The sequence below is a fragment of the Megascapheus bottae genome, chromosome 2, assembly GCF_031878675.1.
Source record: "Megascapheus bottae isolate mThoBot1 chromosome 2, mThoBot2.hap1, whole genome shotgun sequence".
Lineage (NCBI taxonomy): Eukaryota > Metazoa > Chordata > Mammalia > Rodentia > Geomyidae > Megascapheus > Megascapheus bottae.
In genome coordinates this window covers 76,591,689-76,605,148 of record NC_143510.1, presented here as the reverse complement: position 1 = coordinate 76,605,148, position 13,460 = coordinate 76,591,689, and the positions used below count along the sequence as shown (strand labels likewise).

The 13,460-nt window shown below is 41.4% G+C and overlaps 1 protein-coding gene across 2 annotated transcripts in view; it reads left to right on the top strand.

Annotated features, from left to right (window-relative positions):
* Positions 1–93: 93 nt before the first annotated feature.
* Positions 94–13,460, top strand: part of LOC150067344 (uncharacterized) — a 250,923-nt gene continuing 237,556 nt past the window's right edge. For both annotated transcript variants that reach the window (XM_090328383.1, XM_090328384.1), the window contains exons 1-4: positions 94–165; positions 5,380–5,525; positions 5,738–5,852; positions 8,055–8,163. In XM_090328383.1, coding sequence (XP_090184509.1) covers positions 5,847–5,852; positions 8,055–8,163 — 115 coding nt within the window. In that variant the 5' untranslated portion in view covers positions 94–165; positions 5,380–5,525; positions 5,738–5,846. The remainder of the gene's footprint in view (positions 166–5,379; positions 5,526–5,737; positions 5,853–8,054; positions 8,164–13,460) is intronic.

The window sequence follows — 13,460 nt, the reverse complement described above, 5'->3', positions numbered from 1 at the left end:
GCCCGCGCGCGGGCCACCGCGCCTGCGTGCCGGGACCGTTGCGACGAGGCGGGGCGAAGGGGCGGGGCTTCCGCCGCCCAGAGGGCGGGGCCTGGCGCCCGCGGCCTGGGGTTCGGCTGGGCCTCGAGGCTGGTGCTCGAGCGAGCGTGGAGTGAGCCGGCCTAGGTAAAAATGTCCATTCTGCGAGGAGGCCTTGGCCCCTCTCTATCTGTTTCTAAGTCCCACGGCCTTTCCGAAGACCTCGGTACTTTCCCGGGGCCGGGATCTCCTTACACCCAGCCCCTACAAAGTGGCACTCGGTCCTGAGGTGCCCGGAGACCATGCTCCCCCCCTGCTCCCCCGGCACGAGGAGACCGGGGCGTGAGGGCCTGGGAAGGTTAAGCGAACTGACGGGTTTTCTTTGTTTTCCTGAAAGGAGAAACGGGCCAATTTCTCTCTGTTTCTCTGTCTCTCTGTCTCCCTCTCTCCTTCATTTCTTTCTTCCACTCCTTGGGAAGGGCTTGTATTTTCTTAGAGTCAGCTCAAGCTGGAAAATGTCTCTGAGATTGTCCTCATTCCCGCTCACCCTGCGGAGTGTGTATGAGGCCCAGTAGTGGACACAGAGGGTGCTGGGGCCACCCAGAAGCGTCGTCTCTTGGGGACTTGGGACAGGTCTCAGAGAAGGGCGAGGTAGAAGCTCGGGGAACCAGGGCGCTCTCCCACACAGGCCCGGGCGGCTTGAGGTTGTGTCTCTCTCCTGGAAGGCCTCCCCGGCCCTGGCATCTACTAAAACCAATCATCTGCCCCTCAGGAACACTGGGCCCTGCGAGTAGACGGTGCAAAGTAACCAGCCACATGACTCCATGGAAAATGACCAGCAACGCCATGAGCCTTAGGGGTCTTGGACTTCACCGAGAGATCTGACCAGATTTAAGGCGGAAAAGGCTCCCCGGGGGCTTCGGGGCAGGGAGTTCTGGATTGAGGAGAGTGGGGTTAGGCAGACCAGAGCTGATTGCTCTGAAGGCCAAGGGAGCTGCAATTTATGCCGAGGCCTGTGGTGGGAGGGAGTGAAAACAACTGTGGGAATAAAAGAAAAACAGGCCCACAGGGTTGCTGTGGAGGAAGGAAGTTGGTTCCACCTCCCGGTGAGCCGGGCTGTAAGCCCTGACCCCAGAGGGCAGGAGAACCCTCAGAAAGCTATGCATGGATTTAATCCCAGGCCTCCACTCCTTTCTCTGTGAGACTGCTGCCTCTAGCTCATCTCTCTCCCAGAGTTAGCACATGCAAGTTTGTAGAATGAGTTAACGTGTTGAATTACTGGTTTAGGGGTGACGCTTCACCACAATTAGAAGTCAAGTCTGTACAGAGTCATTTTCTAACCTTTTCTTAGTGAAACCATTTGACGGCTATTTCCAAAATTTAAAAAAAAAAAAAAAAAAAAAAGCCGTGTGCGGTGGCTCACGCCTGAAATCCTAACTACTCAGGAGGCTCAGATCTGAGGATTGTGGTTCAAAGCCATCCCTGGCACTAAAGACTGAGACTCTTACCTCCAATTAATCCCTAGAAAAGGGGAAATGGGGCTGTGTCTCCAGGGGTCGGGTGGTAGCTTTGGGCTGAAGAACTCAGGGTCAGTGCCCAGGCCCAGAATTCAAGCCCCATGACCCACAACAAAAACAAACAAAAACAAACATAGGTGGCTATCTGGTTCCTTGATATTTAGGAATTCCAGTGTGGCTAATATACAAATAATATTTTTAGATGATTGGTTTACATTGATAACATAATTTCACTGATGTTTTAAAAAAAATCCTAAATGGACAAAGAAGATTCAGTTTTTCTATGTTTAACCCACTCAAAGATCTGCCTTGTAGTTGGTACACAGTAACTAGGTGTTGCTTCACTCAAGTCAGAACAATCAGAATTAATAGAGGAGGAAGGAGGTAGATGAGTGGACCCAAACTGATGAAGAATGTAAAAGCTATTGCACAAACACCAGTGTTTGTGAGTGAGCAGGCCTCTTGTTCCCCCTTTTCCATGTACCAGTGTGGGCCTGTGTTTGCTTTATCTCTGAGCTACAGCTTTCTTCACATCTCAACTGAGTATAATATAATTTATAACATTTTGCACACTAGGCTTAAGAGTTGAAGAAAGTACTTTGAAACTATAAATACAACACATTATTAATAAGGAATTTCTTTTTTTGTTATTCTGTTTTGATTTTTTTTTTGAAGGGGTGGAACAGGATCTTGTAGTTCAAATTGGTTTTGAATTCTCAATCTGGCTCAGCCTCAGCCACCTGGGAATACAGGCAAGTACCGCCACAACATCGCTGCAGGAAAATGTTCTTGAGAGAGCTCATCTTCTCTCTCCTTTTCTTAAAATAAAAGAAAACAAAAACAAAAATGGAGAGGTGCTTGGAGAAAGATCTGGATTTTAGCATTGTGAGATTAAGGAGAATCTTAGTTTTAAAGAAATGTTGCAAGAGTGGAAAGTTGAGGAATGCATTTCACTGTACCCATACTCTTTCCCTCCTATCTTCCTTGCTAACCCCCTTCCTCCGTTTTGCAATTAGTTGAGAGAAACCTAGTAGTAGAAAAGGGAGTTCGTCTAAAATGAGAAAAAAGAACAAAGACAATTACAATGCTCATCTTCATTTTCCAGTGACAATTCCTGATCTGGTGTAGACCCAGCCCAAAAGTCCTTGCTCAGGATTATCTGAAATAGATTATGCATATTAAATGAGGTTAGGTGCTGTTCAAAGCTTAGATCTTATCCTACCAGATCACAGTTGGGTAGGTCCTTGCTTGTTTTTTCCTCAGCAGGTCCAGTGAGGACTGGGCTCCACCGGCTGGTTCAGTTGGGGATCAGAGTCCATTTTCAGATTAATCTCTGTTTAGTTCATTTACTGCTTGCTGGATTGTCTTACCTGGAACTTAGTGTTCACACAGCCCATTTCTTACACTCTTTTCGATTTTTCTGACTTTTCAAAAGTGAAAGAGTAGAGTCCTCAAAGGTCTTTTTAACAATGTAGCAGACTTTCTTATAGGTGTGAGTCTTTAGGTACAAGAGGCTTTCTTCCCACCCCGACCCCCAGGGTTATCATAAACAAAATTCTTTCCTTTAGGGATCACATGATAACTGTGATATTGACAAGTAATCCCTTCCTACAGCCTGTGTTGATTGCTTTGTGTGATATCATTTGAATGACCCTGGCAAGGGCTGTAAGAGTTACAGGTTTGTGTGTGTGTGTGTGTGTGTGTGTGTGTGTGTGTGTGTGTGTGTGTGTGTGTATGTGTGTGTTGCCACTCATAGTCTAGGCTGGATTTAAATTTATTAAACTCAGACTGGCCTTAAACTAGAGCTCCTTCTATCTCAGCCTCCTGAGTGCTGGGTTTACAGGTTTGTATCACCAAAATGAAGAAAGCAGCAGCTTTTTTTTTTTTTTTGTCAGTCATGGAGCTTGAACTCTCCCTGAGCTTATTTGCTCAAAACTAGTTAGAACTCTACCACTTTGAACCACAGCTCCACTTCTGACTTTTAGGTGGTTAATTGGAGATGAGTCTCACAGACTGTCTACCTGAGCTACCTTTGAACTGTAATCCTCAAATCTCAACCTCCTGAGCAGCTAGGATTACGAGTGTGAGCCACTGGCCCAGCAAAGCTACTTTTTGTTGCCCCCATTGTACAGATTAGAAAAACCACAACACAGCTTTCCTGTACTGGCTTATTGCGAGTAGCCTGCTATCTCTTGCATGAGAATTATTAGTTTGCATGTGTATTACATCCTAACTCAAGAGTAAAATGAAAAAAGGAACTTGATAGAGATTTCTGTTGGAGAAGCTCTTCAAGGGGGAAATGGAAGGGGAAGTCTGGATTACAATTCCATTTACTCTAAATCATGTTTTTCTTTTCTTTTATAGAAACATGAAAATAGATACATTTTGAAAATGAAAGATATTAAATTGAAATTCTAGAATTCTAAAAAAAAAAAAAAAATGGGGCCAGGAGTTTGGCCTAGTGGTAGAGTGCTTGCCTAGTATGCACGAAGACTGGAGTTTGATTCCTAGGTACCACATACATAGAAAAATCCAGAAGTGGTAGAGTGTTAGCCTTGAGGAAAGTCCAAGGACAGTGCTCAGGCCCTGAGTTCAAGCCCCAGGACTGGCAAAAAAAAAAAAAAAAGGAAAAATCCTAAAAAAAATGACACAGTCCAACTGGCATTTAAACTTAGGTGCAGACTTACTGGTTTCACTGTTTCTTAGCACTGCATTTATTAGAGTAAATAAATTATTTTTTATTTACAAGCTATGCTTATATTGTCAGTTCCACTTCACTGTAGAACATTGCGTTTCTCAAGCATGGTTTTTATAAGCAGTTCTCTGAGTTGCTGAAGATGTTTACTGAAAAGTGTGTGTGTCTCTCTCTCTTTTTTTTTCTTTATCGTCCAGGGAAAGGTATAGGGCAAGGAGTTATCTCTTGGCAGAGGCATGACTCCACATTTTTGCTGGCTTCTTCAGGCCTGTATTTTAACTGCTGTGTCATTTGGAGAGGGAAGTTTGACTGTAACAATACTTGATTTTTTTTTTTCGTTTTTCAATAAAGGCAAAAAATAAAATGTCCCTGAGAGAATAATCCATTGTAATCTCTGCACCTTGTTTTAGTCTACTTTCTGACCAACTTAAAAATATATGAAAACATGCATTTGGTTCTAAATATCACTGATTGAATATTTGAGGATTATATATATATGTATATATTTGTTTAAATTTTGTTTAGTTTATGTTTACGTGGAACCAAGGAATCAAACCCAGGGTTTCATGCATGTTAGCCAAGCAATCTACCACTAAGCCACATTCTCAGCCCATCTTTGTGGATATCGAGTTATTATTGCTTCTTGTAGGTGACATTTAAGAAGGGGAAATCTTTCTCTTCTAGAGATATATTCTAAAAATATTTGTAGCTGGAGTACTGAAATGTCTTTGATTTCCTTCAAAATGATGTAGTTTGTTGGGGAAAGGACACAGGCTTGAGTGTGTAGGGGAAGCTTGGGACTCATTATTGAAGTTGAGGAATAGGATAAGGGGCATGCAAATGTGTGTGCACTCTACCAGTAGGCCACACTCCCAGCCCCACTCTGAAAATCTTAGACATTTCTTTCAGGTAAAATATTTTAAAAATTAAGTTAGGATTATTAGAAAAGTCAGCAAGAGGAAAGAGAAAAAAGAAGAGATATTCTAGACTTCATTAAGACTTGAAAGTATATCTCACGCTGTTAGAATGCAAATCTGCACACTCAAAAGTTTTTGAATGGCCAATTTAGAAATGTATTTATTTGATTAGAAATCAAAAGGAATCATACCTGTTTACAAGTTTGGTTCTGCATTTCTTTCTCCTATTTAGAAGCTGATGGCTCAAGCTCTAATCCTGGCTATTCAGGAAGCTGAGATCCGGAATGCAGTTCCAAGCTAGCCCAAGCAGGAAAGTCCATGAGATTTATATCTTCAACTAACCACCAAAATGCCTGAAGTGGACTTGTGGCTCAAATGGTAAGAGTGCTAGCCTTAAGCAAAAAAAAGTTCAGGGACAGCACCCAGTATGGACACACACACACACACACACTCACACTCACACACAGAGAGCTGAAGGGAATCTTTTTCTTGACAGGCATAAAAATTGACCCTAGATTATTATTAATCTTAGATAATGTGGATTTTTTGGGTAGGTTTCTTCTTTTTCTTTTCTCTCCCCCACCCAACAGGTTATTACTAACAGAAGTCTCTCAGAAGCACCTGTAAAAGCACCTGAGCAGGAGGTGTGGCTTGAATTCAAATCCCAGGACCCAAAGGTCAGGAATATCTTCAAACTGGATGCAGGTGTGTTTGTGTATATTTATACATGTAGACGCGCTTGTTTACACATGTATGTTTACACCTACAATGCTAGCTACTCAGGAGCCTGAGATCTGAGGATCATGGCTGAAAGCCAGCCCAGGGAAAGTCTGTGAGACTTTTATTTCCAGAAGTAGAGCTGTGGTTCAAGGTGGTAGACTAATGAACATGTTGGTGGTATAGTGGTGAGCATAGCTTCCTTCCAAAGTGATAGAGGACTGACTCTGAGCACAGGAGCTCAGGGATAACATCCAAGCCCTAAGTTCAAGCTCCCATGACTGACAAACAAACTAAAGGTATTATAGTCATGATTGGAAGTCAGAATCCCTATATAGAGACAGCAACAATGTCTGGAACTGGTGAGGGGAAACAAATAAACAAACAAACAAAAGCAATCTTAGTAAATACTGATAAAAAAGACTGAATTTTAAAGTTTTCTAGGAGCAATTAAGTATTCTAGTTTGAGCTAATATGTCTGAATTCACTTTTTTTCCTGAGCGGTCTCTCCACACATTTTAAAACAGCTTACAAGAGATTCAGAATCATAGGCCCTGGCTTTCTGTCATTGACATATGTTTTGTCACTACCTGTAAAAATCATGTCAGACATGAATGTAAAAAATAGATTGTGGGGCTGGGAATGTGACAGTGATAGAGTGCTTGCCTAGCATGCATGAAACCCTGGGTTTGATTCCTCAGTACCATATAAACAGAAAAAGGCAGAAGTGATGCTTTGACTCACATGCTAGAGAGCTAGCTTTGAGCAAAATAAGCTCAGGGACAGTGTCCACGCCCTTAGTTCAAGCCCTAGGATTTGGCATGGGTGGGGAGGGAGCGAGAATAGGGATACTGAGTGGTGAAGGGATAGTAGAACATTGCAGGTAGATAGAAATGAATATGACAAGTCAGGCTGGTGGATCATGCCAATAATTCTAGCTACTGGATCTCAGTTCAAAGCCAGCCTATGACTTTTATCTCCAATTAATCAGTAGAAAATGAGAAGTGAGATTGTAGCTCCAGGGGTAGGGCCGTAGCCTTGAGCTGAACTGCTCAGGGACAATGCCCAGGCCCAGAGTCCAAGCCCCAGGACAGACAAAAAAAAAAAGAAAAGAAAAACAATATTAATTTCTTTTGACATAGTGAAACTCATCAAACACTGAAAAAAAAGAGGAGACTAGAGCCTTATCTCAAGTGATAAAAGACCAGACAGGAGCTTGTGAGATTTTGAGGCAATGAATTCAAGCCTTAGAATGAGCCAAAAGGTAATGGGATTATGAGGTGAATATGTTCAATATGCACTATGTGTAGGCTATGGATAATAATAAGATCCCATTACAGTACAAATGTGTATGTTAGCTTGAAAATAAAAATCATGAAACAATTCTTACAAGATCCTGAAGCTCCAAAATTTTCAGGGGACTAATGTGAGTGCGCGCGCACCCCCCCCCACACATATACATTGAATTCTTGCAACTACATCATGTAAAAGCAGGTTATTGTAGATTCAAGATGTTCCACAAAGTAATAAAATTATCATTTGTTTTTATAGATCAAAGAATATTTTGAAGGATGATAGGGTTATGGCTGATTGTCATGGAATTCTGAAAGAATTTATTTCTTTAGTTTTTGTACAAACTGTAGCAGATTGTGGAGAAAACAAAAGTCAAAAGATAGTTCTTAACATTCTTCTTCAAAATACATTTTTTTGAGGAAACAATACAAGACAACATAGTTACATAAAATGAAGTTCAAAATTGAGTAGGTCAGATGCTAATGCTAATTGTAAGCACATCAGTAGGCTGGTTGAGTGTTTTTGGAAACAACAATAGCGCGCACACACACACACACACACACACACACACACACACACACACACTGCTTTCAATATCACTTTTCCTTTACATTTTAAAAGCCCAATCGAAACCAGTCTAGTTCAAGAACAGTCTAGAATATACTTTATAAAGAGGAGAGGTATGGTAGCACTTACCTACAATTTCAGCTAATAAAGAATTGGAGGTAGGTGGTCTTAGTCAAGGCCACCCAGGGCAAAGCAAGTTTGTGAATCAAGTGTTAGAACTCTCAAAAAGGAGGTACTGAGTTCAATCCTCAATATCAGGAAGGGGGGAGGGGAGGGAGAGAAATCAGCAATATAATAAAGTATGATCACATGGGGGATTTTTTTTTTCAGTTGCGTGTACAGTTATTGAAAACACCAGGAGTTTTCCAACATTCCATCTTAGCAAGAATGTCAACTTACTTAAAGAGGAAAATACCATGCACAGGTATCTTTTACACAGGTAAGTTTATCATGCTGAGCCGTTTTACATTTAGTTACGTTTTTAAAAATTGCCTTGCCTTATTTGATAAAATGTGGTAATGTTAAAATAGTTAATTTAAACCATATAAAATGTAGCTTTGTCCACATTTTTAAAAGATGTTTGCATTTCTTATTTGTTTATCATTTCAGGCGCATTCATAGTCCTCTTTACACCCCCCTCCCCCCACCAGTCTTTGCGCTTGGACTCAGAGCCTGGGCACTGTCACTGAGCTTCTTTTGCTCAAGGCTAGCACTCTACCACTGAGTCAGAGCACAATTCTGGCTTTTTCTGTTTATGTGGTATTGAGGGATAGAACTCAAGGCTTCATGCATGGCTAGGCAAGCACTCTACCCCTAAGCCACATTCCCAGCCCCCATCTTTTTTTTTTTTTTTTTGCTGCCAGTCTTGGGGCTTGAACTCAGCATTCTGCCACTTGAGCCACAGCACCACTTCCAGCTTTTCTTTTTTTTTTTCCTGTGTATATATGTAGTTCCAGGGAATCAAACCTGGGTCTTTGTGTATGCTAGGCAAGCATGGGACCACTAGGCCATGCTCCCTGCCCCCACCCCCCTTTTTTAATGTTATTTAATGTAAAGGTCCAAAACACTAGGGAAGTGAATGATAAAATTTTGTTTTGTTCCTACTTCTAGGTAGACTTAGATGCAAAAATGTTTAAAAAAAATCTTCACATAGGGGCTGGGAGTTTGTTCTAGTGGTAGAGTGCTTGCCTAGCATGCACGAAGACCCGAGTTCAATTCCTCAGTACTATATATGCCGGGGCCAGCCGGCAGCAAACCAGGGTTCGCAGATTGGGGTTCCTGAAATAGGGGGCAAGGACTAGGAAGAAATAGAAGAGAGACAGACACACCGGGTCCGGGATGTCTGCAGTCCAGGTAAAGACTGCCCCACTTATTTTCCACTCCAGCCTCTTCCCTTCTCGAGACCCAGGGAACTTCCAGGTGTTACATTCATATGGTAAATCTCAGGTCATTTAAACAGAATAAGGCCAGAAAACAATAAGACAATAAAGCCATTGTCTGATGCAAATCAAGGTACAGTTTGATTCCACTCTGGCTCCCAACATATATATGTATATATATATATATATATATATATATCCTGAAGTGATGCTGTGGCTTAAGTGGCAGAACACTAGCCTTGAGAAAGCCCAAGGACAGTGCTCAGGCCCTGAGTACAAGCTCCAGGACTGGCCAAAAAAAAAAAAAAAAAAAAAAAAAGCTCAAGGACAGTGCTTAGGCCCTTAGTACAAGTCCCAGGACTGGCAAAATAAATACATAAATAAAATAAAAAATTTAAAAATCCTCATATAGAGAACCTGGAGAAGCTTTAAGATAAACTTCATTGGTATATGCTTGAGAAAAAATACTGAGTTTATATGCCAAATGTGAAACTGAAGCAAGCAAGGACTATTTTGAGATAGCTGGTCACTGCAGCATCAGCCATGTGTCTACAGACCCTCTAGCAATACCATCTGTCAAAACCACGAGAGTCTAATATGGCAGGGGATGGGCATACTGGGCCAAAAGGCAAGATACCTAGAATCTGGTGGAAGTGACATTACTCATTGCCCAGGGTTTAGTGAAGACCGACTGTGATGAGAGGTAATTGGAAACACTTTGGCCAGGACACATAGAATGAACTGAAATTTTAAAAATAAAATTCTAAGAAGGAAAGTAATTAAAGGGAAAATGAAATTAAGTACAACAAGAGAGCTTTCTGTTTCCCCTGGAGTTACTTCACAAGTCCCAAGAAATGGGGTTTTAGGAAGACTTTAAATTCACTATCACTTTACAAGTGTTCCCCCTGCATTAAAGCCAGCTCTGCCAATTCTCTGAAACAAGATCAAGATGAATGATTCGGTGGAAAGACAAGAAACAGGCAGGAGGTTACTGTCAGCAAATAGTTGTTTCGGTTAGCTTTGTAAGAAAGCATCCTGCCAGGAGGGTAAGGGTTTCTAGAAAGCTTATCAGAGTCCCATTTCCATCAAGGTGTAGGGAAAGGGCATATGCCTTTGAAAAATTCTTTTTTCCCCCCTTTATCCTAATTTCCTGCCTTTGTACCAACTTTTTTTTTTTTACTGGGCGGGCGGGGGTGGGGGTGGGGGGTGGGAGGGTAGGGACAGGAGTCCTGAGGCTTTAACTCTGGGACTGGGCACTGTCCTGGACTCCTTGAGCCACAGAACTAATTCTAGCCTTTTTGGAGTGGCTTATTGGAGATGAGAGTCTCATGGACTTTCCTGCCCACGCTGGCTTTGAACCACAAATCCTCAGATCTCAACCTCCTGGTTAGCTAGGATTACATTCATGAGCCACCAGTTCCTGGCTGTACCAACTCTTATGCATGTATTCATCTTAGATAACAATCTTTTCTTTCTCAAGCTAACCCAATGTTCAAGGCAGCAAAGCTTGAGGATATATTATTCTTGAGGAAATGTCAGGGTATTTTCTGTTTCTGTCCATAATTCAGTGATATGGTATGTTTTCCTTAGCTGAAATAAATCAGGAAATATCACTGCTTTTATTATTATTATTATTTTGCCAGGCCTGGGCCTTGAACTCAAGGCCTGAGCACTGTCCTTGGGCCTTCTCAGGGCTGGAGCTCTACCATTTGAGCCACAGCACCATTTCTAGCTTTTTCTATGTATATGTAGTACCCAGGAATTGAACCCAGATTTTCATGCATGCTAGGCAAGCACTCTGCCACTAGGCCAAACTCCTAGTCCCCCCCCCCCCCTTTTTTTTTGGCCAGTCCTGGGGCTTTAAACTCAGGGTCTGAGCACTGTCCTTGGGATTTCTCAAGGCAAGAGCTCTACCACTTGAGCTACAGCGTTGCTTCCAGCTTTTATCTATGTATGTGGTACCGAGGAATCAAACCTGGGTCTTTGTACATGCTAGGCAAGCACTCTACTGATAGGCCAAATTCCCTGACCTATCACTGCTTTTATCAAGAGTTCTTGTTTATTCACTGCTGGTGCTTTCACAAGGTTAAAAATCTGCATTATTCTAAAAAGTTAAATGCCTATTAACAGAAAAATTACATTTCTACTTTAGAGACTACTATATAGCTATAAAAACGCTTAAAGTAGACTCTAAAAACAAGCAAAAAGCTCATTACAAAGATAACTTTTTAAGTATAAAAAGTTGTAACTACAATACAATAACAATGATCATATGAAGATCCCAATATAAGAACTGAAAATTACATTCAATAATATTTTCTTTGGGGGTATATTAATATATTTCCCTCCATATTTTTCAAACATAATCTTACTCTTTTTCTTTTGTTAGAATACAGTCTTTTTTGTGCGAGTGTGTTTCCCCTCCATTGAGATATTAAATAAGGTACATCCATAGTTATTCCTCCTCCCACCCCCTCTCTTTTTCTCCAGTCCTGGAACTTAAACTCAGTGCCAGAGCATTATCCCTGGGCTTTCTCAAGGCTAGCGCTCCACCACTTGAGCCACAGTACCACTTCCAGCTTTTTCTGTGTATGCAGTACTGAGGAATGAAACCCAGGGCTTTGTGCATGCTAGGCAGGCACTCTACCACTAGGCAACACTTCCAGCCAAGGTACATTCCAAATTTCTAAGAATCATAAGAATTGCTTCGAATCATAGCAATAATAAAAACTATAATATACTGAAAAGAACTGGTGAATAAAAAATGACTTCACTCTAGCCCATTGAACTTGAAGTTAGACCCAGTGTTCAGTGTCAAGTGAACCATATAGGAAGTGGTGTGGTGACTGTAGTTTTGTGGTCCCATTCATGTGCCTTCCCCTCCTGATAGGCTTAGATGGCTTGAAAGGCCCCACAAATGCCTTCCCCTTCATCCATTACTCTCTCTTCTCTTCCCAACTTTCTATTTTATTTTCTTACCTTCCTGATGACCTAAATCAATGAACAAGAAGGAAGGAACAAATGGGACAGGTCAAACTTAAAGGCAGAGGAAAGATTCTTTTTTCTTCACTTCCCTCTCTGCAGGTAGAAGTCCCTCAGACAAGTTGTGAGAAGTAGAACTATTTCATGTGGCTCCGCACTCAACCAATTCAGCCATGGAAATGGTGACCCAGTTGTGAGAATAGAGTCACTCACTCTCTTTTATTTCATAGAGTGACTTTTTTTAAAGCACTAGAGCATATAAATGCTTCTTGATTCCTTTTTCTCTTTTATTTGACAACTAAAGCTTCACAATGATTACCTCATTAATATTTTGACAACTATATCAAGAATTAAAGCAGCTCTTTTAGTATAAAGTCATTGCAATAAACACTCAGTAATTTTAATGGGTGAAGTATGGATGGAACATGTGGAGGCCATTCTAGAATATTGGTTGTCCAAGGACACATACACACACACACATGTAAAAATTATATTTTTGTAAACAATAGTTTTCCAGTCCTACTTAAAATGATAGTCAAATTGTTTCTACAAAATTTAATACTCAGTGTGGTTTTTTTTTGTTGTAGTTGTTGTTTAATTTACAATATATTCAATCAGAAGCCAAGCCTCTTAAGGACTAATTGTAGGGGAAAAATAAATATTTGCAAGCTGAGAAAGAACAGCAATGACAAGTGTATACTCAAAGAACATTGCCCCCCCAGGGCACCATAAAGGCTGGCAGAGCTGTTGGAATGATTTTCCTAATAAGATAAGGAGCGAGACCCAGGCAGGGAATATCAAGTTCACATGCACCTCTTTGTGAAAGAGGAGGCTCAGGAAAAGAAAGCCATGTGAGGAATAGCTGAAAGGAAGGCCAGAACAGCTAGCCTTAGCTACACCACACATTTCCACAGCGTATGCACTTTGGACCTTAGTATTGAAATGTGAGCAGGAGATGAATGTGACTTCAGAAAATTTTACTGAGTTTTTTCAGAACTGAATGTCAGAATTGAATAGGTGGGACCTAGGTTCTTCAGTTCTACACAGCTTCCTGCTTTGCTGGAGGGGACTTGATGACTTTACACACTTACCTGCCTGATCATGTGGGCATTAGAAATGTTCTCAAGATGCCCTGCATAGATTGGAGAGCTAAAGCAAAGAGGTAAATAAGCCTGTAACATGATGGGATTTGCAGTTCAGGAAGGTTGGTCAGCAAGGTGGAAAAGGAAGCTGGTGACAGTTGACAGCATAATCAAAGGTAAAACATAGAAGATAAAATCTACAGGACAAAAATGCTATAAGCACAAGGAAGGTTCTGACATGAGTTCAAACTCAGTACAGCCCTTTCTTGCAAGACATTGAGATATAATTTATA